The sequence below is a fragment of the Mauremys reevesii genome, linkage group 19, assembly GCF_016161935.1.
Source record: "Mauremys reevesii isolate NIE-2019 linkage group 19, ASM1616193v1, whole genome shotgun sequence".
NCBI classification, from domain to species: domain Eukaryota; kingdom Metazoa; phylum Chordata; order Testudines; family Geoemydidae; genus Mauremys; species Mauremys reevesii.
The window spans coordinates 13,896,813-13,924,329 of record NC_052641.1 but is presented as its reverse complement, the minus strand read 5'-3'; the positions used below and the strand labels follow the sequence as shown (position 1 = coordinate 13,924,329).

Below are 27,517 nucleotides of genomic sequence, written 5' to 3'. Positions count from 1 at the left end.
GAGAGATGGGTCTGCAGCAGCCTGGTCTTTCACTTCCTGGCTGATGGGGAGCATCTCCAAAGGTGACACACAGCTGTCTGGGGGTAGGAGGGAGCACCTCAGCCTGTAGCAAGCATGAGTAGCTCTACTTGGGTAATTTGAGGAGGAGGAAGTGCCCTGAGGAGAGCCTGGTCCCTGAGTCTGGGTGGAGGTTGCTGTTATAACAAGGATGGGGAGAGTGGCATTCCTGTTGGCAGAGGTCCCCCCCATTCCTGCCAATTGTCTGCCTGCTCCAGGGAGAGAACATCTGGCTGAGATGCTGGTGCCGGGAGGGCTGAGCCTGAGAACCCCCTGTGGGGTTGTGGAGCTCAGAAATGCTGTGTCTGATTGCCCCTTCTCCTCTGCCTGCCTGGCATAGGTGTTCACCAGGGAGGAGATGGAGCTCATCGCAGACCTGTGTGTGAAACACGATGTCCTGTGCTTCAGTGATGAAGTGTACGAATGGATGGTCTATGATGGGAAGGAGCACATCCGGATTGGTAAGGAGCATAGGTTGTCTGTGTCTGGGCCTGTGCATCCTCTCAGTCTGCAGCTCTTTCCCTTGGGAAAATAGAGAAGAATTTATCAGAGCTGCTGTATTTGGAGGGGAGACAGTGACCAGTCACATTTATTTCACTTGCTTTGTCCCACGATGTATGAGGGTGAATTGAGTATTTAAGTGAGGTTCATACAGCCCTGCCACTATACCTGTCTCCAGGCCTGCAGCACTCCCTGCTATGCCATGCCTGGGTCCCCACTCAGAGATCTTCCAGTGCATCACAGTGTTGACTTCCACTGTTAACCAACTGTTATCTCAGCTGTTTGACTCCAGTGGAGTTTCTTATCCTGGAGTCAGTCAGGAGTGAGTGGAGAAATGGCCTCAGAGGGTGAAATCCTGGCCCTATTGAAGTCAATAGCAAAACTCCCATTGACTCCAGTGGGGCCAGGATTTCACTTCTAGTTTGTAAAATTGGACATTTTCAAAAGTGGCTATTGATTTTGGGTGCCTCTGTTTTTGGGTGGCCAACTTGAGATTCTGGGCCAGGCCTGATTTTTGAAGTGCTGCAGTAGGGTGAAGTCATTAGAAGCTCTGTGTACTCAGCGCCACTGAAAACCAGGACTAGGATGTCCTGAGCTGGGTACTTCAAAACTGAAGCACCTATAGTTAGCCATGTTTTCAGAAGGTGTTTCTTTTAACTATCTGCTGTAAAGTGCTTTGGGGTCCATTTGAATTAAAGGCACTTTATAAATGCAAGATGGCTGTGTGGATTGGAATGGGCACGAAGATACCCTAGTGCAGGGGTAGGCAACCTATGGCACACGTGCCAAAGGCGGCACATGAGCTGTTTTTCAGTGGCACTCATGCTGCCCAGATCCTGGCCACGGGTCCGAGGGGCTCTGCATTTTAATTTATTTTTTAAATGAAGCTTCTTAAATATTTTTAAAACCTTATTTACTTTACATACAACAATAGTTTAGTTATATATTATAAATTTATAGAAAGAGACCTTTAAAAACTTTAAAATGTATGACTGGCACACGAAACCTTAAATTAGAGTGAATAAATGAAGACTCGGCACACCACTTCTGAAAGATTGCCAACCCCTGCCCTAGTGTCATAAATACAATATGAGGACAATTTATATTGTTTGCTGTGAGATCTTCCAGCTGTTTTTTCTCTCTTGTTTCATTGGCAGCCAGCTTGCCGGGCATGTGGGATCGCACGATAACCATTGGGAGTGCTGGCAAAACCTTCAGCGCCACAGGATGGAAGGTGATGGATTCTGGAGTGGCAGGGGAATTTCCCCCACATAAAACCTTTCTGCCCCCTGATTCGTTGTTCCAGTGTAGGACTCTTTTTCTGAGGGCCAGTCTCCCTGAAATCAAACCCATTTTTTCTATTCCTTAAAATTTCTCTGATTGTTGGGGAATCTGTTTGTCTTTAAATTGGAGGGATCGGAGGTAACAGGATGCTTTACAAATGGACCTAGTCTTATGCAGAACATAGTGTGAAGAGGCAGTATGTAAATAAAGTGGAGCAGGTGTAAGATACCTGAGAATCTGAAACATACCCCCCTTCTCTGTGTTGTAACAGGTTGGTTGGGCTTTGGGGCCTGATAGCCTTCTGAAACACCTCAGAACTGTCCACCAGAACTCCGTGTATCACTGTCCGACAGCGGCTCAGGTAAGGGGCCATGCACCTGAGAGGCATTGTCTCAAATCAGATGTCTGATGCAAGCCCCAAAGCCCCTCCGGGGAGAGATCTGGTAATTGTCTCCCCCAGACCACAACTGTGCAGAGCCTAGAGGTAAGAGCCCACTCATACACACCATCCAAGTAAGATGCTACTTCCCCAAGCAGGTGCAGAACCGGCAAGCTTGCTCAGTTCCTTGGGTGGTATAATAGCCAGGTTAGGACATCGGAGGAACACCTTTCTCAAGCCTCCTGTCTATAGTTCGGAAGTGACAAATGAACAGCCAGAGAGGCATTGTCAGCCCAGGTAACAGACAGAAGATGATGCATTGTGACCCAGGGTGTCTTCCTCTCAAATCACTTCACAACATGCCTAGAGGGCAGGGGACAGAGTCAAGTGACTCAAGATTGTCAAGTATGCTCTCTGCACAGTATTGGCTGTCTCTGGAGTTGGGGGAGGAGGTTTTATGTTGTGAGGGGTGGGAAGCAAAGATTTTATTGATCTAGGCCTGATGTTGTTTTAACCCACCTGTTATCTCCTATGCATCTGAACAGAAGTGAAAACCCCACTTCATGGGCTGCCTCTAGAATTTGCAAGTAAGCCTACTGCAAACTCTGAGCATTTTGCTGCTTTTGTCTAGGGAGAGAGGTCCCTCTGATGCTCTGAGCACACACAGGGGATGCTTTCTGCCTTGGTCTGAGTTCCTCTGTCCATCATCCCCCTCTCTCTCCAGGAAGCACTGGCTCAGGCATTCCAAAGAGAGTTTGACAGCTATGGGAAGCCAGACAGTTATTTTGTCCAGCTGGCTCAGGAGCTGCAGCAGAAGCGAGACTGGCTAGTTCGGAGCCTAGTTGCTGGGGGTCTGAAACCCATTGTCCCTGAGGGCACCTACTTCCTCATGGCAGACTTCTCAGAGTTCAGTAAGTTCATGTGACTGTTTTATCTGCTTCTGACCTGCACATTAAAAGGATGGAGCTCACAGCTTGGAAGCGGGTGTTGCGGAGTCTAGAATAAGATAAAGCCTGGTCCATTTTCTTCACATTGAGTATGGAAGGGAAAGGAAAAACAATGGCAGGTAGTGGAGGGGAATTTGTTGCTTAATGAAGTGATGATCTAGTAGCACTGACTTACATTGGGCACAGCGTGAGCATGTGCTATGCCATGTCTCCCACACATCTACAAACTCACCTGTGTGTAGCCTGTGACCACCTCTGTGCAAGGATCTTTCCTGGCCTTGGGATTCTCTTGAGCAGAGACTGACGACTCTGTTAAACTGAAAAGGATGAAATAGCCATATGTGTTTTCACCTGTGACCTGAGCCGGAGTTCGAACCCAAGTCCCTAGAGGGGACACACTACTGTGCTTGCCCACAATGGCATCTGGTGCCATGTGGGTACCTGGCTCAATTGGGAAATCCATCTGTGTCCCAGGGGCGGCTCTACGAATTTGGCCGCCCCAAGCAGTCATGCGCGGGAGGTGCACTGGAACCCCGGGAGCAGCGGACCTCCCGCGGGCATGACTGCGAAGGGTCCGCTGGTCGCGCGGCTGGGCTGGACCTCCCGCAGCTGCGGAGGGTTCGCTGGTCCCGCGGCTCCAGTGGAGCTTCCGCAGGCATGCCTGCGGGAGGTCCAGCCGAGCTGCGCAACCAACGAACCGTCCGCAGTCATGCCTGCTGGAGGTCCACTGGAGCCGCGGGCCGAGCGCCCCCTCCGCAGTCATGCCTGCGGGAGGTCCGCCGGACCAGCCTGCCGCCCCTGCCGGCAAATGCCGCCCCACGCGTGTGCTTGCCGCGCTGGGGTCTGGAGCCGGCCCTGTGTGTCCCATTTGTTCCATCATTCCCCTTGTCCATTCTGCTGTGTGTGTCTTGCAGAAAGTGAAGTACCTGATGTCCCGGACTCTGATGAACCCTATGACTCTCGGTTTATAAAGTGGATGATTATAAACAAGGTAAATGCCTCTGTCTCTCTGCAGGGTGCTTGTTTTCTGGGAAGGTTTCCCCATTCTCTTTGCTCCAGTTTGATTTGAGGATGCTGGATTTTGTGATGGTGGAGCATTGACTTGAAAGCATTGGACCTGTTACTTGAGGCTTGCTACATTGCCCCACCCAGTCGAGTACACAGCCTTGAAATTCAAATCCTCTTCCTTCTAGTGTCCTGTCTACCAAAGGAGTGCATTAATGGCTTCCCCTAGATTAGCCATCTGGTTATATGCCCACCCTCCACCATGTTCCTTCAGAAGTCAGGGTATGATGCCCCCTCTGTGATGTCCTTCTGAACCAGATGATCATCTTGTTACACCCTGATGCTCATCTTGCCAATTGTCTCTGTGAGCATCCTGACACTAGAGGCTGAGCCACCAATGTGTCCACCAAGGACACAGGGTGGGGGGGGAATAATGCTTGGTTTGCTGGGCAGCAAGATCTGTTGAGATGTTTGATTCTGATCTTGAAAAGCAAGCGGCTGGAAGTGTGGCTTATGGCTGCTCAGTAACCTGGGGTGTCCAGGAGCAAGGAACTTACTGCAGGTATGGGTCTTTTTCTGATCAGAGAGTGGCACATGGCAATGTGCAGAAGCTAAGAAAAAAGTAACCTTGGGTGCACCCTCTCTTTTCCCCCCCTCCCCTTCACAGGGTTTAGTTGCCATTCCAGTCTCTGCTTTCTACAGCAGTCCACACAAGAGGAATTTTGACCATCTCATCCGCTTCTGCTTTGCGAAGGTGAGGCCTCTGGGGCAACATGAAAGAAAGGGAGTGAGTTCAGGCAGCGATCAGGGCTACTGCTGTAAATGAGGCATATGCCAGAAGGGATAAGTGGCTAAACTTGGGGCTTAAAACACCAAACAATAACCTGGAACCACAGGTTCAAAGTCTGGCAGGACTGACTCAATTTTTCAGCCCTCAGAGATAGATAAAATGAAGTCAGTGTGAGTGTCTTTCACATGAGATCCTAATCCAGGTTCTGTTCATTCATGGCCACTAAAGATCCCAGTGCACTTTCAATAAGAGTAGAGCTTCACCCCAGTGCATCTGGCCAAAATTTCCTCTCATCTTCTATTACTGTTTAGAGATTGATGTGCACTAGTTGCCTGCTGCCCTCTGTCCCAGCAGTGGCTGCATTTCAGTGGTGCTGTATATACAGCATTTGTGATCCTTCAGGATGAAACGGGGGATATAAATCTTACATAAGTATTTTATTATTCAGTGTGGAGAGGGCGGGTGTGGGCATGGAGCCTAGTAGGGTTGACAGTCTGGTGTTTGCTCAGGCGGAAGCTACGCTGAAGGCAGCAGAAGACATACTGCAACAATGGAGTCTGGAGAAAACTGGCCAGTGAATGCTTTGGACCGAATACCAGGCAGGCTCGCCTGCACTCTGCCCTGATCTGCTGCTATGTCCTGCTCTCCTTGATGCAGCCATCATTGCTACAGATTCTTTGCTTACTGTCTTTATTTTAACTCTTTATTGCATAATTGGATTTCAGTCATCTTCTCTATCATGCACATAGGCAAGAGGTTTATCAGCCCTGGGATCTGGTTCAAAGCTTCTCATTGCTGTCCAGTAGCAAAAAGGTTTTACTGTTCCTTGGGACTTATGAGCCTGTATATACACTGGCAAACATTTATTTCCTCTTTTTTTTTTATTTTGCTTTCAGAAGCTTCACTGACTTATTCATACTGAGTTCCATGCAGCTAAAACACAAGGCAAAAATGGTTGCTGGGCTCCCTCTCCTGCCCCATAACATTCTGTATATTCTAAATAGGCTGTATTCCCAGTGTTCCTAAATCATTCGAGTCCAATGACAGATGAACTTTTTCTTTATCAGAACTTTTCCCATTGGTTCCTTCTGTTCCATCACATTGCAGAATGGACTACCAGCTCATCCAGAAAATAGACTGTCCAAGTAGTTAGTCTAGTCTACCTTTTTAAACTCTCCCCTCCATCCTCCTAATAGAACCAGGACTGTCTGAGCTCTAATTGTCACTTCCTAGCAGAGTATCACCCAAATTATAAAGCAGATACTTCAGACCTTCAAGAATGATGCACAGATTCAACTAGGAAGGAAAGAATTTAAAGTTGCAGGGCCTGTCCTCCTTTCCCTGTATACTTTTGGTGCTTTATAGAAATTCAGTAGTGAGGGGAGCTAGCAGAGATTTTGTGTATTTGTGTCCTTCAGATGCTCCCGTGTGGGAACATCTGGATTATTCTTGACAAAGTTTAGATAATTAACTCTGATGTGGCATCTTAATTTAAAGCTGCTCTTTGTCGGCTCTCCCGCCAACAAAAAATTCCACCCACGATGAGTGGTGTTAGCTTTGTCGGCAGGAGAGCTTCCCCCCACCCCCCCAGCACTGTTCACATCAGCACTTTTTGTCAGTAAAACTTTTGTTAGGTGGGATGTGTGGGTTTGTTTTTTTCCCACACCCCTGAATGACAAAAGTTTTATGGATGAAAGTCCAGTATGGACAAAGTCTGAGAAGAGAATTCACCTTGCTGTCTAGGCCAAGGAAGGATCACTTAAAACACCTATCACTTTCCTGTATGTTTCAAAGGTGTGAGGATTAAAGGATTTGTCAGATTATTACAATAAAAAAGAACGGGATTTAAAATTACATTTTCTTTTGCCATTACTGCTGGTTTTTGCATTGCACCACTGTGCACACATGACCCTGCCCTAGGCCTGTCCCCAGAGCCCATGGCCCTACGGTCATACACGAGCCCCTGGACTTTGGTACCCTGTGCTATGCAGGCCCGTTGAGTTAGTCGGGACGTTACGTGGCTGAGTTCCCCTCCCTCTCCAGTGAATCAGCAGCGCCTGGCCAGGCGCGGTCTCCCATCCACGGGTGGAGCGAAAGGGAACCTGCTTAGCTTGGGGGACCGGGCGGGGGCGGGGCTGGCACGTGGCCGCCCCTCCCGGCCGCGGAGTTTTTACCCGCCTCCGCTGTCACGTGACTCATCCGCGCGGGCCGTTGGGAAGGGGCATGAGAGGCGGGGCCTTGCGCGCTCCGTCCAATAGTAATCCGCGAAGACCGGAAGTGTCGGTGGAAAATGGCGGATGGTGCTAAGCGGCCACGGGGCCTGCAGGTGGGTTGTGGTGGTGGGGGGGCCCCTCAGCCCTGCCCCCTGCGCGCTCTCCCCGGGCGCGGGGGCTGCCTGCTCCCACCAGGGAGCCCCGGAGGCGTGGGCCGGAGCGACACCGGGGCGGGATCTGAATCGGGCCCAGGCTGTGCCTTCCCCGCTGAAGGCCGGTCAGGGGCTGTGCTGTGGGCGCAGACACGTGTCAGAGCCACCCTCCCAACTGGGAGTGTGTCTACACTGCAGTGTAAACCTCAGGCTCAGCAGCTCAACCCCGCTCAGTTTTGAATCCCGCTCCCCACCCTCTCATCCCCCCGCCTTGCCCCTGTTCACACACAGATCTGTCTGACTCGGGTCAGCAAGCTCCCAGGCCTTAAGTCCTGCTGGGGAGCTGAGCCCAGGTCCAAGCCCTGTCATTTGGATGCAGCTCAAGTGACGGACTCTGGTCAGAAGGTCTGTATCGTGCAGTATGGACGCTTTAGCATGGATGTCAGGCCTGGGTCCAGCAATTGTAAACCCAGATTTACAATGCAGTTAGGGTGCTCAAAGTGAGGGCTTGGAAGCACCGGTCCCACAGGTCCCACGTGCTTGGGTTTACAGTGCAATGTGGACATGCCCTGGAAAGGCCAGAAATGAAAGTGTTGACCTATCTATATTGTGTTTTGTTTGTTGGGGAGGGAGGAAGGGGGTGTAAGTGTAGCTACTCTGTATCCAATCCAAGGGTTTGCACAGTACACCATTTCAAAATGGGTATGTTTACATGCCCTGTTTTGCACTAGTACAGTATACCTACCTTAAAAGTTTTACACTGATGTAACTACATCATAAAAATGGGTGCAAATTTCACTAGTATAGAGAAGCCCTTGAATGCTAGAGTGCACAATCTAACTGGAGTAAAGGCCACAATCCTGCTTCTGTAAACGAGGCAGAGAGGGCTCTCTGATTCTAGAGGCACCATCACTTCCTTAACCTGTCTCTCCCAATGCCTTGTTTGTTGAGAGAGCTCTACATCTGGATGATTTTTTTTTTGTTGTACAGATAACTTTTGTGAGCCTTGATAGCTAGCTGATGAAATGTAAATAGTTTACTGCTTATTTTTTAGGAGAAAGAAAAAAAGGTTGACTGGCGTAAATGGAAACAAGAAAGTAAGGAGACACTTTTTCTACATATTGTGTGTATAATTTCCAGTGCTTTTAGAAATAAACCTTCGAACATCCATCAAATAGCTTGACTAGCTGGAGAACAGGCTTTTCATGAAATCCAGAGTCTTTTTATTTTTGGGTCATTGATTCAAAGCCAAAGTAGTCTGACTCATGATCAAGAAGTTGCCATCCGAGGACTGGTGTGGTAGCATGTGTGAAGTGACAAGCATGCCCAATTTCTACTGGATGTGTCTTCATGTTACATAAAATTAGTCCTGATTAGCATTTTGTTGATTTTCTCAGGAAAGAAGACAGTCTTTTCTGCCTTACCATTGATAATGTGGCACTCAGGTGTACAATCTTGATGTCATATTAGATTCCTGTTTTCTTCCCCTGTGTCTCTGTCCCCATGCTATCACCAGATCTTCTCTAACTGCCCTAACCATAGTAGGTTTTTTAATTTACTTGAATTCTGGTGATAAACCATTACATTATTGTCTCTTCTTATTTAAACCAGATGGTTATTCTCCATTTCAGAAAAAGAAGAGAAGAAAAAATGGAAGGAGATAAAGCTATTGAAAAAACTGGAAAAGAAACGAATGCAGGAGGTGATGGAAAAACAAAAAGAAGAAGAAGAAAAGGCAAAGGAAGACAAAGGTAACAGCCTTGAGTTGATGGGAATGGCTGTGTGTGAGGTCCGGGAGAATCTAGTGTGTGAGGGGCAGATTTTAGTTGCTTGAGATGCATCTCACCTGTGTAGGCAGTAAAGGATATCTTATCACTTAACTTTCATAGAACTGGTATAATCGCATACCAGTTAAAAGACATAGGTAGGCACTAATTCAGTACAGTGAGTGGTGTATGTGAGACCACTTAATAGACAACCTGCTGTCTTAAGATGTCTCCTAAGTGTCCTCAAGTGTACAGAGTGCAATTGTGCTCCACCTCTAAGAAGTGGCCACTAAAGAGACCAGCAAAAGTCCTGTTGCTAAATATAGGTTTCATTGTACTCAGTCGCAGTATCCCATAATTCTTCCTCATTGTAGCCTCCCTCCATTCTTGTGCTAAAAAGATGATGACAAATGTGTATTGGACAGTACAAAACGATGAAACATTTAGTACTCATGTAGGAAGAATGCAGTAGTCCCTGTTCCTTTCAAAATAGCTAGCCTGTTGCACAATCCTCTGTAAAATTCCTGTGTCCATTGATCAGTCTTCTAGAGTCTAGTTAATACTTCAGATTTGGTGCCCTCGCCTGCTTGCTTTAAAGCCAATGGCAAAAGTCCGATTGACTTCTGTGGGAAGAGGAGTGGGGCCCTTACTCTGTAAAAGGCACTATATTGGAGTGCTTTGGAATCTTGTCATTTGTAGTGTGGAAGTCTTGGTACGAATTGGGGCCCCTTTGTACCAGGTGCTGTGAAAACACAGGACACTCCTTGCCCCGAAACGCTTACAGTTAAAATGAAAGAACTAAAAGCTAATGCTGTACTTTAGCAACACAAATGGGAGTAGAACTGCCAAGCTCTGGCTCTTCTCCCACTCTTGTTTTCTAGGACGTCATTACACAGTTAGTGTAGCTCTGCCAGGCTCCATCTTGAACAATGCACAGTCTCCAGAGTTGCGGACATACCTTGCTGGGCAAATTGCCAGGGCCTGTGCCATCTTCTGTGTGGATGAGATTGTGGTGTTTGATGAGCAAGGAGAAGATTCAAGGTAAGGGTGACGCATTGTCTTCCCTGAATAACCTGTCCCTCAGTGTTTCCAGTTTCTGTGTATCTTGTCTCAAATGAAGGCCAGCAGGAAACAGAGCTGTGGCTTCTCCCTGTCAAATACTTTGTCTGATGAGATCTCCCTAATTACTCTTTTTTTCCGTGTGTGTGTGGCACCGGGGGGGGCAGCAGTGGCTATTCCCCAAACAGGAAGACTAATGACTGAAATAAAATAATAGGTTGGATGGTTCTAGAGGGTTGTTAATAACCATTTTGCACTCACCCCACAGAAGTAGTGACCAAAAGCCATCACCTGGTGACTATTAGGTGGCCTGTGAGATGAATTGGTGGTGTGTCTGGTTGCTAGCGGACAGGTGTCCAGATTGTATTTGCTTAAACAATTGGCATCTTTGTTTAGTGTCAGCAAAAAAGCCAAAGGACTAGATGAACAGTTCCAGTCTGTGGGAAGATGGCTCTGGAGCCTGACACCTTGTTATCTTTCAGAAGCACTAAATCCATTCAAATGTAGGTTCTTTGTGACTACTAGACCATACAGTAGCTCAGTGCCCAGTTTATAGTTCAAATCTGATATAAAGGTGGTAATGCACAACGTTGGAGCAAATTTGGACTCTATATGTAAACCAAGAAATAGCTTGGTTCCATAGACACTCAAGTCCCATAAGAGCAAGTAGGTTTCACGTAAACGCTGAAGTGCGTGGATCTCACCAGCATGCAACGAACACACACTAGATTTACAGGAACCTAAAGAATAGCTCTGCAAGCTTGAAAGCTTGACTCTCACCAGCAGAAGTTGGTCACAGACATCTAGTATCTGATGGCTGCTTTATAATGTAAGATCTTTTCTGACCTGGGTCAGACCTGAATTGCCAACAAGAGTGAAGGACTCTATATCTTGAACCACTTTTTTAAAGTCCTGTTTCTAGTTGTATACGTTTTAATTAAATAGGAATGGGATGTGGCCTCATGTAGATCTACTCACTCTAGGGGCTGTATAAATGTCTTGGAAGATCACAGACTGCATCCATTTTCTTTCAGGACTGTGGAAGGGCAGTTTGACGGGATTGGAAAGAAAGGACAGGCCTGCGTGCAGCTGGCTCGGATTCTACAATATTTGGAGTGTCCTCAGTAAGACCAATGTGATAGCTTTGCACACCACGCAGATTCAGTCTTAGTTTAATACCTTAGTTTACACTTAGAAACGCTCGCGTCTCGTCTGATCTAGGCGATAGTTCGACCCCAAGCGCTAGTTCGAACTCTCCTACTCGCAGGAGGCGGAGGAGGAGCTGCGCGGACTGACGAGAGAGCCCGCTGGAGCGGTGTCTGATGATAAGTAAAAAAGTAAGTCTAACTAGTTAATTCAGCAGCTTATTATATTCACGTAGCTGAATTCGCGTACCCTAGTTCGACCCCCGAGCTTAGTGTAGACCAGGGCTTAGTTTATTAACATGGAATTATGTAACACCTCTGTCAAAGATTGCAGGAGCAGGTGTTGGGTAGTGGATGGCCAACATCATTTATATATATTTTTTTCTCCTGTATTGTGCTATCTGGAGATAGATTCTGTTCTGATTCACTTGTTATGCTCACATCTTGAGTCCAGATACACTATTGGCATACTGAAGTATGAGATCTGCATACGGAACAAGGGCTGCTGTGCATTATCAGTGTTGGGATGCAACCATTAGAACTCATGTGAGCCAGAGGAGCAGTAACTTCTGCTTAGAATTCAGACCCAAACTCCCAAGAAATAAAAGATCTTGGCAACTGAAAGAGCTGCAGGAATGTGTAGGGTGCAAATGATCAGTATTAATCCCCCATTTACATTCTGTAGGAGCCTTAGCCTTGTAGGGTATGTGGTACCACAGGGCTCATTTCCTGATTAAAGCTGGAAATCTCAAATTAAAATGAAGCCTGAAAGAAGCTTGTTACAATTTTGAGACTTGAATCTCTCTGAACAGATACCTGAGAAAATCATTTTTCCCGAAACACCAGGATCTGCAGTTTGCAGGTAAGGATGTGATTATATCCCCTTGACACCACCTTCCCATCCCTAAGGCATAGTCCTGCCCTTCTCCCCCATCCCCCCCCCGGTGAAGTAAATAGACATGGGGCTCCCTCCACTCTACATACTTGGGCAGCCCGCTCACCATTCCAGTTTGTGTGGTCCTGGCCTTAGTGTTCTTATGGTCTGTAAGGAGTGGCAGTTGCTAAGGCTTTTCCTTGTCCGAGATAGTACGCTTGTGTTCCTCATCATAACTGGGATGCGTCTCTGCCTGTGCACACATGTGGACCATTTCATGGTTTTTCATCAGTTTGGGGAGGGAATGAGGGTGGGGGCAGGGCCTGGAGAAGCAGGATGAATCCCTTTATAATCTGCCTCCAGGTGCAATCTGTCCTTCAATATATATTTTACCCCTCCCCCACTTTTCTCTGTACTGTTTCAGGACTCCTGAACCCATTGGACAGCCCTCATCATGTGCGGATAGATGAGGAATCAGAATACCGGGAAGGAGTGGTGTTAGCCCGGCCTACCAAGCCAGGCAAAGGCTCCTTTGTTAACTGTGGTATGAGGAAGGTATGGCCTGTTTGCCCCTGAGATACGCAGAGTAAACTCCTTCCACTTATCAGTCACTCCTTTCAAGGTCAAATACAATCAGACTAGGATGGCAATAAGCTACCAGTGAGTTTCTTGAAGGGCCATGTCCCACCATGGAATGGGACACAGTTTCTAGCAACACATGCTTCCTGAGCCCCATTTTTATTTATTTCAGTCTCCTCTGATCTGGGTTTCTGTGTTAATGTTGATATCACCCTCTGCTGGGGCCTGGTTGAGGTGTCAGTGCCTCTTAGCGTCCTGCCGTAGGGCAAAATCCTCCAATTACCATTTGCCTTTATTAACAAATGATTATTGTTATCCAGCACATTGAACTGGAAATGTATCATCCACTGCAGCTGTTCTAAGCCAACTAAGTTTCTTGAAGGGCTATAGGTTTTATGGAGTCCATCCCCCACTATACAGTGTGGACTCTGAACAGTCCGCTATGCAGTTCGTGGTGGAACTTGTCGTCTTGGCTGAGAGTGTAATTTGAGTTCCCAAAAGTGATCTTTATTTTTTGCTTGTCAGCTGTAGCTTTCCTGTGGGTGGGAGTCCTTGCATCTAAAACCCTTTTGTACTTGTGGTCTATTGTTGTAGGAGGTTCAGATAGACAAACAGCTAGAGTCTGGTCTTCGAGTCACTGTTCAACTGGACAAGCAGCAAAATCCAGGTAATCTATTGCCATCCTGCCTCTGGACAGGCGAGACGGGTAATACTACCAATGTGATCCGTAGTATAGGCTTAGTCCTGCAGAAGTTAGTCTTTGCACTGAACACCCTCAGCCTTCGGGCGATATCATGTCTGCCACATGGCGTCTTTAAACATGTTCAGGAATCATCATACCCAGTTATAGTGAATAACTAGCCCCATGCCCCTCAGTTCAAGTGTTAGTTACTCATTTATTCTGTCTTAATGTTTGCGCTGTTTAGAGCTCAACCATGTTTTGAGTTTCATCAATGTATAGACTGTGCTGAATAGACTAAACTCTTACAGGCTCTTATTAAATTTAAGGGGTAGAGCTTGTTTATGTGCTAGGGAAGAGTGTTGGGAACATGGCACAGGGGGTTGCTGGTTGATTTCCAGCACAGTCTGGAGAACTGTAGTTTGCTATGCTAACCCACTGTTTGTTTGTTTGTTTGTTTTTCCAGACAGTAAAACACAGAAAGGCACTGTAGTATCCTCGAACCATCCACGGACTGTGTCTGGCCTGTACTGGGGTTACAATGTCCGCTTAGCCTCCTGCCTGAGTAAGTTTACACTGCATTCTGTCACCTACCTGCTGGGGCCAGGGCAGCAGTAGCCAGATCCACTTTTGCTGAGTTCCCTGTAGACATTTACATTCACTTCTACACAGATTCTAGTTGTACTTGCTGCAAACCTTCAGCACAAGCCAGATGCTTGTTTCTTTAACATCCTCTTCCTTTTTCTTGGGGCCCATGTGCTGCCATTGATGATTTAATAGGTATTTTCCATCTCTAGTTTCCTTGACCCTATATAGCTTCTGGTGGTGGAGGAAAGGTGGTATGGTAACGAGCCTGTACTCACCTGCTTACTCTTTGCCCCCTGGATTTAGTAACTTCACTTCTCATTGATATAGAAGATGGGGAATGATCCAATATCTGAACATTGATAGAATTTGGGAAGGGAAACTAATAGTGATCGTAGTAATGCAGGCAAGAGATAATGCTCTGCACCTACCCTGGCTAGCTACACGTTCCCACCCTTAAGTACCAACAGCTCAGGTGTCACAGCTTCCTAAGAGCCCTAGTAATTCTGCTTTCCCTCGCTTATCAGTGGGACCTTCGCCGGCAGACCAGGTTCCAAAACGTAGAAGATCCCTGTAGAGCCCCTTCAGAAGTAGGAGATTTGAATACTAGAGGTACCATCCTACTGTATGTAATCACTGAGTGTGAGCTAGATACGAACACTCCTACTACCCCCTTAGCCCTTGAGTGATTCCTGACAGACATGCCAGCCTGGGACTGGGTCAGCATTTGGTGTAAGAGCCAGTATTTTTCAGGAAAGATCCTAAGATTGAAAGAGGAATTATGGTGCCATTCTGCTGATGGACTTTGGAGGCATCTTGGTGAGAAAGAAGAGTGATTTTAGACACTAATTAATAGTACACCTACTGAATACCACTACAATGTAGGAGGCGGCAGAAGCAATTCTTAGTTACTAACCTTTAGGTGTATAAAGTATGAAATGTTTAAAACTACTGTATTTAGAACCCTCTAAAGCAGGGGATGCCACCATCTACTTTCCTTTTATGCTTGTTTCCCAGGTGCTGTTTTTGCCGAATGCCCTTTTAAAGAAGGCTATGATCTCTCTATTGGGACCTCTGAGCGAGGGACCTGTGTGGACCAAGCAACTCTCCCCTCCTTCAGGTAACTGGACTGGTTCCTTGCTGTTCATCCCATCCCTTCGCTGGCAGACCAGCCCCAGGAGCAAGATGCCTGTGGCAGAACAATCAGTGCATTTGAGAGAATTGCTGTAGCCAGTGCTGCTGTGAGAATATTTTCCCTGGCAAGAAGGCTTTCCTCTGCAGCAGTAGGGTTCATATCCTCAGATGCAAGCGTACAACTCCCATTCACTGTGGTGGGATTTGCACCACCATGCTCTGTTCTGAGGCTTGATCTACACAACAGACTTATGTCTATATAAGTGCATCGCTCAGGGATGGATTTTCCACATCCCCGAGTGATGTAATTATACCAACCCAACTTCTGGTGTAGACAGTACTATGTTGATGGAAGGGCTTCTCCTGTCAACATAACTTCTGCCTCTTGTGGAGGTGGATTAACTATGCCAATAGGAGATGTGCTGTCATTGGGGTAGGTAGTATCTTTGCTCGGCACTGCAGGGCTGTATGTGTAGCTAAGCCCTGATTTACCTGCTATGATATTCTTTCCTAGTGTTTCCCCATATACTAGGCCAAAACTAAACCCTGAGCATTTCCATGGGTTGGATCTTCTGATCAAATTTGTCAAAGCAGGAGTTACCCAGTCATTAATGTAGCTCACTAGATGCTGTCATTGTGGGGGTACATTTAGGATATTTTTGCAGCTGCTTGGATGGCAGTTGGGGACAGGGGCAACTTTAGTTCCAAGGCCATCTGTTCCCTTTTTCTCTGGTTATATAGTTGAGTGGTGTTTTGTTCAGTGTATTGGGAGAACTAGACACTGTATGTTCTGCACTTACAGCACATACAAAGAACCAGAACCATCACTTGTGCTGGGCTTCAGCAAATTGCATACAGCTGTTAAAGGTTCTATTAACTAGCCTGCTCTGGGTGACCTTGGTCAAATCACTTCATCTCTGTGCCTCTATTTCCCTATCTGTAAAATGGGGATGACAACATCTGACCTTTTTTTGGAAAGGGCTTTGAGGTCTACTGATGACAAATGCTATAAGAGCTAAGTAGTGTTATTAAAGATTGCTGGTAGGATCCAGCCTTCTCCTGTCCTATAAACCTGTGTGTGTCTGCTCTCTTCCAGCCATATCCTAATAGTATTTGGAGGTCTCCAAGGCCTGGAGGCTGGTGTGGATGGTGACCCAAACCTGGAGAGCACTGACCCAAGTGTCTTGTTTGATGTTTACCTGAACACATGTCCCAGCCAGGGCAGCCGCACCATCAGGACAGAGGTATGTCACATGAATAATAGCATGATGCATGGCAGCATCTTCCTCCTAAGGATCAATCCCCTCCCAGTAGCTTTCTTCCTCAGAGGAAAACATGTCTCAGCTAGCTGTGATTTAAGTAGTTTGGTAGTGCTCTCCTAGCTCCAATTATACAAGTGGTCTTTCTAAAATGTACTCTTTTTATAACAGATCTTTAGGTTCAGTGTTTGAACTGGGAGATAAACTATTATTTGTGGTAGTGTGACATTGTGGTAGGTGCTGTACAAATCCCAAACAAAAAAAAAACAATTCCAAGCCCAAAGAGCTTCAATGCTAAAGGGTAGTTTGAGTCTCTAAAGGTTTCAGTAGTGAATCTGGCTGGGCTATTGTATTTCTGCATCCATATCTGCTATAGGTACAAGCACATGAATCCCACTACTACCCTTCTGCAAACAGTCATGAAACTTGTTTGTATTAAGTGATGTATGCTGAAGTGCCACCCTTTGAACAGTGGAGCTGACCCTACTTTCTGTTGGTTCCAGGAAGCAGTACTGATATCTCTGTCTGCACTGAGACCCCACATTGATGAGGCCGTGAGGAAAGCCCATGGTAGCTGAAGGGGGGAAAAAACTGAGACTACCTTCTCTTGCTTTCACCTGCACCAGCACTCTTCCTTCTCCTCAGATAGCTCATTCCAAGTTATGCTAACCCTACACCTGGGAAGAGCTGCTGGGTAAGTCCCCAAGGCAGCCTGCTACACTCCAGCCTCTGAGAGTGATCAAGAAAAGCACAGTACCATTACCAAAATGGCTACAGCTTTTTAACTGACTCAAACATGAGTCTGAGATTAAGTACTGTGACTCTACACTGGTTGGGGCTACTTGGAGTATGCTCCCCAAACTAAACAGTGCTGGTAAATGGATCTAGCTGCTGCCTCACATCAGCATGGGAAGCCTGTCAGTGGATCATGCAGCACCAAGGGAGGTGCTGGAAAAAATAAAACTGAACTGTCATATTTAGTGCACTGGAGTTTTTGAAAGTGGGGGTTGAGGCAAAGAATTAGGGACCTGATCTCCCAAGGCATTGAATGCCTGCTGTCTAAGCACCACTAAAGAGCATGGTCTAAGTAGCTAATGGCCATTTTGGGCCTTTCTACCTCAACATTACTCTTGAGGGCTTCTGGACACTGTGGGGCAGCTTCAAGATGATATATGCAAGTTAACTGATGCAAAATGGTGCTGTGTAACTTCAGTGGCTAGGAGGACCCCCTTTTTCAAGTCACTGTCTGAAGAGCAGCTCTTTTGCTGCAAGGCTGCACAGTAACATGACCATTTAAACTGACATACAGCAATAGGTACCCACTATAACAAAGGAGGTGAGTGTAAATTTCTGGAGATCCAGTCAATGCATGGAGTGCCTGGGACGCTCCTCTGGCTAGTGGACATAAGCGTCACAACTGAACCTATGGTTGTACCCCATCTGAACCTCATATTGAGGTAAAGTTTTAGCACTGGTGAAATACTAACACTTTCTTGCAAGCAACAATGGTGCTGTTGGGCCAGCTACAGTAGGTATACAACCCAGACACTGTAGTGTAAATGGTCCTTCATTTCTTTTCTGTACAGGGAGGGTCTAGCTCCCTTATGGCCACTTAGAGTCAAGCCTAATCATTTTGGCAGGAGCCTGTTGGTATTACAATGTTAACTTCCTAAAGGACACTACAGTTCCTGTAAGCACCATGGGCCTTATAAGCCACCAAGGATGGGACTTCACTGATGCCCTCACTCTTAAGACAGCATTGAGCTTTCCTGAGGGCAGTTGGCTCCCTACCTGAAATCATGAACCTTAAAACCTACTTCTATTAAAGGACAGGCAGAGTCTATTAAGTTTGAAAGCTAAAACAATGAGGAGGACTAGAGAAATAATTGGAAGAGCCCAGTCTACCATCATGGTACTGGCTGTTAGTAAACTACTAATTTTCACTGAAAATCCAAAACATGGATTAGTGAAACTGGCACAAAATGCATTGTTCCACAAGGATAACAGGAAAGAGTCACCCTCAAAAATAAGTTAATCCTGAGACCCCTGTGGCTCATACTCAAAGCATATAGCTCAGGAAGAGCATTTGCTTTGTGGGCAGCACCTAGAGATACACCCATTGAGCCAAGCATAAAAGTAGGTGGGGAAGCACTTCTAAATACTGCACTGACTTTTTATTAAGTTCCAGGAACCATTTTTAGGGCCAAACATACAAGGGTACAACATCTTTGGTATTTGCCTCCTCAGGAAACAGACAGCCTATTAATTAGTGCAGGCCCACGAAAAGCCCCTAGACCATTTAAAAAAAAAGAAAAGAGCCAGGGACGGGGGAGAGAATAAATTTGAGCCCATACATACCCCTGATAAATAACTGTAGTAACTTAAGTCCCTTCCACTAGATGCCTTCACCCCATAGTGTGTTCTGTCATCAATCCCCTGGGTGAGTTCAGCTGTTGCGTCCAGCAGTGATGGCTTGTAAACGATTTGTTCTTTTCAAGATGTTAGGAACAAACAGTAGCCCCGATGCGCGCTCAATGCTCTCAATAGGAACCAGGAAACGTTCAAGGGGGATTGTCTCCTCCACCGGGCTGTTGGGCATCACGTAGGAGCGCAGCTCAATCTCTCCATTGAGCTTCTCTAGGATGAGCACTTTGAAGAAGTGTGTGGGGACTGCTACATTGTTCTTGCCAATCACCTGGTACTTGATGTACATCTTCCCATCTGCCTCCATCCTACACAAAGAACAAGACGGTGTTACTGCTGCCTCTTACTCAGTACGCATGTGCACAAGCCCCTCAGGGCACAGATTGTGTCTTCCATTGCTTTAGATGAATATACACATAACTAAGACCAGAAGGGGCTCTTATGATCCAGTCTGACCTCTTGCATAATGCAGGGCTAGAAGTTCACCTTGTGTTTCCTGTATAAAACTTGTCTTTTAGAAAGACGTCAGTTCTTGATTTAAAGTTGTCAAGTGCTGTAGCAGGGTCTAGACCCCAAGCTAATCTGGGAGACCCTATACACAGTCAAACAGGAATGAACATGCTGCAGAACACATTCCACTCCCCCTCACCATATCTCATTTGGTCCTTGTTTAACTGAGTCTGTTCAAGTGATTGCCCTTCATGCCTCTAAACATAGTTCATTGCAGCCAAAGATTATACCTTTATTTGGAAAACCTGACTATGCAATAGGCTAGATTAGCTCTTTATTGCAGCCTGTGACTAATGCACCTGTGGCACTATTAGTACCAGATCTGACAAGATAACCAGACTGTAAAAGTGTATGAAATACAGCGCAAGATGACTAAGCTGCTGTCACTCTCCCAAACTAAGTGCAGAAAGAAAGCACTGAAGGAACATAAATCAGAGTTAAATTATTTCCCTTTTAATCCTACCCAGATAATCTGATAGTGTCCCTTCAGGGGTTTATTCAATTGAAAGATGTATAAATTAATCCCAAGCATAACAAACTAGCCCACAAATCCCTACATGCATACATGGAAACTGGGGGATGTTTTTAAAGAAGTACCTATTGCTATTTCTGACCTTTATCCTGAGAGCATGACAAGACAAGTCACATTCTTAGCCCATCTTAATTTCCCTGTATGATGCATGTTTTAAGATCAGTTTCAATCCAGCTCTAGTATTTACCTGGGTAGGAAGAGTGGGCCAGTGCAGACATATACATTCTGGTTGTACTTTGTTAAACTCCTGCAGTATTTCTCCAGGTTATTCCAGGCTTTCTGGTTCAAATGAGGAACCTAGAAACAAAAAACAAACAATACAGCTAGGAAAAAGTCAAGAACGTAAGTCAGTCTAAGCTCTGTTCTCTCTTCCCATCCACCCCTATATGTCCTAAGCTTTCTAGCTTGAGTTAAGCACTATATAAGAGAGCTATTATTTTTATTATTATCAGTAGATCTCACAGCACTTTATAAAGGTGTTCAGTATCATCACCCCCATTTTACAGATAGGGAAACTGAGGCAGGGATCAGTGAAGTAACTTGCCCCAGTCAGCCAGCAGGCCAGTAGCAGAGCCAGGAATAGGATCCAGAGTGCTGAGAGCAGGGTGAGGAGCTGAGAATATTTAGCGTAAAGAGAAGGTGCAGGGGATGACTTGATCAGTCTATAATTACCTACAGGGGGAACAAATATTGGTAATGAGCTCTTCAATCTACCAGACAAGATATAACGAGATGCAATGGCTGGAAGTTGAAGATAGAAAAAGTCAGACTGGCTTGCAGCTGTAGAGGAGGTCAGACTCAATCGTAGTGGTCCCAACTGGCCTTGGACTTTAGCTTCCCAGACCAGTGCTCTATTTGCTAAGCCACACTGTTTATAGGGTAGTATATTTATCTGATGGTTTTTAATCATCTTCAGCATGAGTGTTTGGGAAGCATAAACCTGAGTTATCTCACAGAAATGCTTTGTATATCTGAAGTCACTTTGGTTTAATCCTGGGCCAGAGACAAAGTTTCAGGCTGCTGGGAACACTTATTTATGTGCTTAACTTTACATGTGAAAGGATCTTATTTATTTCAATGTGATTACTCCCATGAGTAAAGCTATGGGCACATGGGAGCGTTTGCAGGATCAGGGCCTTAGTTTGGTAGGAAATACATGTGGCCCTTGAGTTAATTTAGATGATCCTTTCTATTTACAGAGGCAGGTTTATCCAGCAGTTCTCAGTCCCCGTACTGGCCTGGGGCTCAGGAGAACCATTCCCCACTCTGACACAGGCTTCCTGTGTAACTTTGTGCAAGTTGGTAGTCTCTATGTGCCTCAGTTCCCTATCTGTAAAAAGGGAAGCATATTATTCCCAATCTCAGGAATGTTAGGACAACAAATACATTAAAGATTGTGAAGCACTCAGGGCTTCTCCACAATCGAACTATACTAGTACAACTTCCCATGTGGACACTCCTATTCCAGAATAAGTGTCCACAGGGGTGGGTTATACCAGTACAACTAGCAATATGACTGCTGTAGTTATGCTGGCATGTGTAGGAGGGGAAATTTACCATTAGTAACTGTTGATGGTGGCCATCTAGGTACCTACATAGAGATAAATTTGGATTGTGAGATTGTTAGTTAATTCCAGTCCCTAAACAAGTATCAGCCAATTAATCTGAAACATGAAATTGAGGTAACTTCCTTCATTGTAAACTAACTAGAAAGATAGAGGGGTTCGACCAGTCAAAATGGGGAAGACAAGACTTTGATCAGTTACAAGAAACCCTTAGCCAGATCACTAAAGATGTGGCAGCAGGTACTATGCTGCAGGAAGATCCTATCTCCTATAATGCTTTTGGTTCCATTCTGTTCAACAGAATATTGATAGCGAATTGGTCAAAGGAACGAGATTAAACTATGAGAGGAAAAACAGGGGTTAGAGCAAGATGTAGATCGGGGTAGGCACCTATGGCACGTGTACTGAAGGTGGCACGTGAGCTGATTTTCAGTGGCACTCACTGCCCAGGTCCTGGCCACCGGTCCGGGGGGCTCTGCATTTTAATTTAAAACTTTAAATGAAGCTTCTTAAACATTTTAAAAACCTTATTTACTTTACATACAACCATAGTTTAATTATATATTATAGACAAAGAAAGAGACCTTCTGAAACCATATGACTGGCACACGAAACCTTAAATTAGAGTGAATAAATGAAGACTTGGCACACCACTCCTGAAAGATTGCCGACCCCTGCTGTAGACAGTTTATGGGTAGAAATAGATCAAGTGGCTGAGGCCGTCAGAGGGACAAACAATAGGTCGGATCAGGGCCACCCAGGGGATTCAGGGGGCCTGGGACAAAGCAATTTCGGGGGCCCCTTCCATAAGAAAAAAATGCAATACTATAGAATACTGTATTCTCGTGGGGGCCCCTGTATTCTCGTGCCCCACTTGCCGCTGCCTCCCAGGCGGCCCTGGGTTGGATAGGAAAATTGCAGAATGTAGAAGGGTTGAGGACAAGAACCATGAATTGTCAGACAGGAGTACTCTTAAGTGGAGGTTAAAAAGATCCCTGCAGCTCCTGGAGTCCTCAGAGAGAGAGAGAACCCTTCCCAGGGAAGGGCACCCCATATCTGAAAGCCCAGAAGGAAAATAATTGTTTGAAAAAGCTAAATATTGATACATTTGATTCCTATACAGACGGAGCTCAAATTCATGAGCATATTACTATGGTCAAAACTTCTCTAGCAAATTTTGAAGGTGTTTCAGAAAATGATAAAATTAGGTTTTTAAAGAGGACATTAGCCACAAACCCAATCCCCAGACAGCAGCCAGAACTTTGAAAAATCATGCCTTGGGCTAATTCAACTACTATGCATAGATACACCCTGCCCTTTGGTTTACAAGCTTTATTTGGAAGGATGAACCCACCAGGTCGTTCTATGGAGAAATGAGGTGGGTTTGCTTAAATGCTAGTGGTGCTGTAAATCCAGACCAGTACCCTCATAGGAAGCAGCTGTAGCTGGAAAAGATACCAACCTATGTCAGAGAAAGAACAAAGTCGATTTGGATTCACATAAACCCCCCCATGAGCTAAATGTTCACTCTAGCCAGAAGGCACTAGTAGTGCGCAGAAGAATGGCCCAGCGAGGCAGAGAAAAGACCTCTGATTTGCCAGGCAGGATTTATGCCCTGGAGGCTGAAAAAGCTGAGCTAGGGTTGGGAGGTAGAAAGTTAACCTCCAACAAGAAATCATTCCCCAAGAAAATGGGGACGATAAAGGGTCAGCCAGTAAGGAGAAAGAAATGTAGGACAGGTGGTAGAACTTGGAAAGTCAGAAGAAACCATCAATGCATGAGGGGCCTGACAGTAAGCAAATGTTCCAGGCAATGGATGACAAGTTGGAGCAAGTTATGTCCTTGTTTGCTTACCTAGCCACAAATATTGTAACAGGAAGGACAAGAAGATCCGGGGTCTTAGGGTAGCCACATGGGGGCCACCATCCCAAGACAGCTGACTAGGGCCCCATAATACATACATCAAATTCTTGACTAAGGAAAACAAACACCTCATAGTCCAGAATAAATCTCACTACCGGCAGGAACATTAGCATCCGTCAAATTCTTTGATTTTGATTCTCTACCATCAATAGGGAGTTCAGGGAAAGTTTATCTAGAAGAGCTTATCCCAAAGGGAGCAAAGAATCCTGTGGCACTTTATAGACTAACAGACGTTTTGGAGCATGAGCTTTCGTGGGTGAATACCCACTTCGTCGGATGCAAGTAACACACAGTTTGTGTCACCCATGTTGAGAGTGTGTTAGTGGGTTACCACCTGTAAGCCCATTCAGCAGGGACCATGGCTTCCCCCAAACTCCACTCAGCTTCTCCACTAGAGCACCTTAGTTTCCGCTTGCTCCTGCAACAGTTTACCCCATCCTGCTGGGGGGAGGAGGGATGGGACTTATGCTTCCCCCTTCCCACCCTTGTCTAGGAAGAGAACCCCGCTCTCCCTGTGTAGCTTCCTCCCTCCCACATGGCAGACACTCTCTCCTGGAAGGTAGTACAAGAAGCAATGGGCTTAATCTGTAGCAACGTAGATTCAGATTATATATTAGGACAAATATTCTAACTCTAAGGGTAATTAAACTCTGGAATAGGCTTCCAAGGGTGCTTGTGGAATCCCCCTCATTGAAGGTTTTTAAGAACAGGTTGGACAAACCCCTGTCAGGAATGGTCTAGGTTTACTTGGTCCTGCCTCATCATATTGGGAGGTGGGCGATTAAGGGACCTCTCCAGGTCCTTTCCAGCCCTACATTTCTATGCCTCCTGTCCAGACAGATTGGTGTATCAAACTTCACCTTTTTATGCATTCTTTTGAAATGGCAATTTGGGGGCTTTTTTCTTACACAACTGGCTAAAATTAGAGCTCTGAGGTTGGCAACACTGCTTTCTATTGACTTCAGTGGGCTTGGGGTCAAACACTTAAGTCACTGTTCACCTTAGTAGTTACAGGTTAGTGCTATACAGCGCTGTGTGCAGATATTTGGGATGTTTACTCACAACAGTGGTCCCCAAACTTTTCGTCTGGCAGGCGCCAGATGAAGGACCGTGGCAGCAGTAGAGCATCCGCCAAAATGACAAATTTCTGCAGCATTTTGGTGGTGACACCTCTTGATGACGCCACTCAAGTGGCGTCACCGAGAGGCGCTGCTGCTGAAATGCCGCAGAAATTTGGCAGATGCTCTACCGCCGGCCAGGACGTGGGCGCATTTAGATGCCCCCGCGGGCGCCATGGCACCTGCAGGAACCGCGTTGGGGACCCCTGACTCACATCGTGTTTTGGAAGTTGGCAAAAAGAAAGAAAGGGCAGTTTTAAAAGCGAAGTGGACTCCTGTGTTCTATTCCAGTCTCTTCAGTTATGGTGTCCCTCTTTACCCTTCAGGGAGAGGGATTTCTGCTCACATTAGAGCATGGGGAGCAGTCCCCCTTTCCCTGGAGAGGAGCTGGGCAACTCAGTCTGATGGTGTCCCTCTCCCCCACCTGAGGGGAGAAACCTGACAGTGTTGCCAACTCTCACATTTTCCCGTTTTTCCTTAAAGCCCCAGCTCTTGGAGTCATGTGAGTACACAAGAACCTCAGTTTCCCTCAAAAACAAAGTTTCTAGCCATCATGGTGACAGAAAAAGGCTTGAAAAGCGACCCCCTAGAGCCCCAAAACATGAAGGCAAATAAAAACAACCCAGCGCTGAGTGTTTTTAGAAGACCGCAGGATTCCTGCCTAGCCCACTCCCGGCTTTGGGGGGATGTGCACTAGGGAGGGCCCCACCCGGGTCCCCGACGCTGGGGGGGGGGGCGGCGGGGAGATGAGCGCTCCCCAGCTGGTGCCAGCCCCGCTCCCGAGCCACGGGACCGGGGGCTCAGGGCCAGGCGCGCCGGGCGGCGGCTCCTCACCTGGGGCGCCACGTTGCTCAGGTAGAAGGTGTCCTGCATGGCCTGCTGGCTCCACCTGTGGTTGGCGGCGGCCGCCAGGTGGCCCCGGTCGAAGCCGCTGCCCCGGTAGTCGGCGTTGGTGGCCCGGTGATACTCGTGCACCGACTCGTCCTCCTGGAAGTCGCAGGCGGCGCGCTCGGAGGGGCCGCTCAGCGCCGCGCCGCGCAGCTGCTCCAGCACCCAGAGGGCGCTGCGGCTCCGCGGGTCGTAGCACAGCACGTAGGACTCGCGGCTCCGCAGCGCCGGCAGCCCCGGCAGCCCGTACTTGGCCAGCTCGCCGCGGGCCGCGGCCCCGGGCCCCGGCGCGGAGAGGTCGGCGGCCGCCACCACCGGCACCACGGGCAGCCGGGCCAGCAAACCCGGCGCGGGCGGGCCGCCGCCCTGCCGCCTCCCGCCCCCCAGCCCCGCGCCCAGCCCCACCCCCACGGCCAAGGAGGCCCCGGCCACCAGCCACCGGCTGCCCCGGAGACGCTGCATGGCTGGGCCGCGCCGCGACCTTCCCTCGCCCGGCTGGAGAACCGCTCCCTTAAAGGGGCCGCCGCCAGAGCACGGAGCAGCTGCCCGCGCAGCCGGGTGCAGGCCGGTGCTAGACCCGGCACCCAGCAGGACCCCCGCGCTGCTGGGCCCCGTGCAAGGCCCCTGCCCGCTAAGGCTCCGGTGGGGCCAGCGGAAGCATCGCCCCCTTAAGAGTTAACGCGCTGAGCCCTGGGGCGGGAAGCTCCCGCGCCCCCTGCTGGGCTAATAAGGAACAAGCCGCCCAGGGCTGGATGCTCAGTCCGAGCAGGCCCCACTGGAGCCTAGTTCTGGGCATGGCTAAGATTGTGTCGCAGGTATTGCTAGTAAAAGTCACGCGCAGATCTTAGGCAATCAACAAAAATTCAGGGGGAGCCTACAACCTGTATGCTCTGTGACTTCACTAAAAATACCCGGGGGGCATGGAGTCCCACACTCCAGCACTGGCCACAGCTGCAGGGCAGGGGCACAGAATTCCAGCACCAAGCACACAGCCCCAGCTGCAGGGGGGTATGCAGCTCTGGGGAGGGGGAGGCTCCAGCCCTGCCTTCAGCCACTGACAGCTGAAGAAGTCACTGAGGCCCAGTGAAGTCACAGAATCCGTGACTAAGTCGTAGCCTTAGGTATAAGTCATTTCACAGCTGTGCCCCCACCCATGTGTAGTGGCTTGGGGGGTGTGTGTGGAAAAATCAGTATTTAGTACAGTGGGTCAGAGGACCAAGTCTGTACCTAGAGGCAATGGTGAGGCAGCTATACAGCTAGTCCTAACATCCACACCTGTTAAAATGGGGATATAAAATAAATGGTGTATTCCTTAGATTAGCTTTCTCCTCTATTCCCAGTCGGAATACACTTAGGCATGTTTCTCACATTCTTCTCTGCAAGTATAGAAAACTTCACTTCTTACAAGGAATCTTAGATGCATTACCTGTAGCTAGAGCTGGATGAGATCTGGTAGAGTCCATCTCCTCTCCTCAGCTCCTAAAGCATAAACACACTACAACCATTTCTTTTCATACTTCAGTTTCTTCAGCCCACTTTCACACCATGAATAGTCTGACCCCCCAAAAGATTAGACAATTCTTTGTACTGACACTGTCAAAGGAGACTGTGGGAAAGAAAAAGAAATCAGTATTTGCAAAGAAAAATATTTATTATGACAAATCGACAGAACATTCGTGAAAAAAATAATTACAGACATTACAGATGGGTAATTGTAGTTCATGGGAGAAGTTATAGAAATAAAAAGCAAAAGGTAATGAACAGCAGGACCAGTTTTGTGTTGTAAAGAATCCACCTCCTAGCCTACAATATGGCATTGTATATCAGGGATCTTTTGTTCCCTTCTTCAGTTAGAGGTACCAGCATGTTCCTTCAACTGGATTTGTGGCAACTGGCTTGAGGGGTGGGGAACAGAAAAAACAGCTTTTGCTTCTACCTATCCAGGCTTGTACAGTGATGCTTAGATCTGTACTGCAAAGTCAGTGACCCTCAGCTGTTAATATGGTCCAAATGCTTGTTTCCTGCTAAGCATGTTCCCTGTAGATAAATCAGAGGATACACTCTGGGCCTTGTGAATTCAAGTTTGGACCACCTCCTTTAACACACCACCACCACTCCCTATCTCACTAGATACCATCGTACTGCAGAA

At 47.2% G+C, this 27,517-nt stretch overlaps 2 protein-coding genes across 11 annotated transcripts in view; one reads left to right on the top strand and one right to left on the bottom strand.

Annotated features, from left to right (window-relative positions):
• Nucleotides 1–18,159, top strand: part of LOC120386863 (putative methyltransferase C9orf114) — a 34,317-nt gene extending 16,158 nt beyond the window's left edge. For 8 of the 10 annotated variants that reach the window (XM_039506837.1, XM_039506833.1, XM_039506835.1 and 5 more), the window contains 17 exons: nucleotides 398–518; nucleotides 1,716–1,792; nucleotides 2,114–2,203; nucleotides 2,946–3,132; nucleotides 4,083–4,159; nucleotides 4,841–4,927; nucleotides 8,383–8,425; nucleotides 8,960–9,079; nucleotides 9,976–10,135; nucleotides 11,188–11,277; nucleotides 12,111–12,160; nucleotides 12,597–12,727; nucleotides 13,346–13,418; nucleotides 13,897–13,995; nucleotides 15,033–15,135; nucleotides 16,246–16,393; nucleotides 16,912–18,159. In XM_039506837.1, the coding sequence (XP_039362771.1) occupies nucleotides 398–518; nucleotides 1,716–1,792; nucleotides 2,114–2,203; nucleotides 2,946–3,132; nucleotides 4,083–4,159; nucleotides 4,841–4,927; nucleotides 8,383–8,425; nucleotides 8,960–9,079; nucleotides 9,976–10,135; nucleotides 11,188–11,277; nucleotides 12,111–12,160; nucleotides 12,597–12,727; nucleotides 13,346–13,418; nucleotides 13,897–13,995; nucleotides 15,033–15,135; nucleotides 16,246–16,393; nucleotides 16,912–16,986 (1,731 nt within the window). In that variant the 3' untranslated portion in view covers nucleotides 16,987–18,159. Of the gene's footprint in view, nucleotides 1–397; nucleotides 519–1,715; nucleotides 1,793–2,113; nucleotides 2,204–2,945; nucleotides 3,133–4,082; nucleotides 4,160–4,840; nucleotides 4,928–5,472; nucleotides 6,307–7,182; nucleotides 7,290–8,382; nucleotides 8,426–8,959; nucleotides 9,080–9,975; nucleotides 10,136–11,187; nucleotides 11,278–12,110; nucleotides 12,161–12,596; nucleotides 12,728–13,345; nucleotides 13,419–13,896; nucleotides 13,996–15,032; nucleotides 15,136–16,245; nucleotides 16,394–16,911 lie in introns of those variants that run through there. The other 2 variants (XM_039506839.1, XM_039506838.1) reach the window with 2 other exon arrangements.
• Nucleotides 18,160–18,562: 403 nt separating this feature from the next.
• On the bottom strand, nucleotides 18,563–26,354 carry ENDOG (endonuclease G). Its single transcript, XM_039506859.1, has 3 exons — nucleotides 25,315–26,354; nucleotides 20,062–20,171; nucleotides 18,563–19,140 (listed from the first exon to the last, which is right to left on the bottom strand). Exons 1-3 carry the CDS (start codon nucleotides 25,828–25,830, stop codon nucleotides 18,855–18,857), a joined length of 912 nt encoding a protein of 303 aa, XP_039362793.1. The 5' UTR covers nucleotides 25,831–26,354; the 3' UTR covers nucleotides 18,563–18,854.
• Between the last annotated feature and the right edge of the window lie 1,163 nt (nucleotides 26,355–27,517).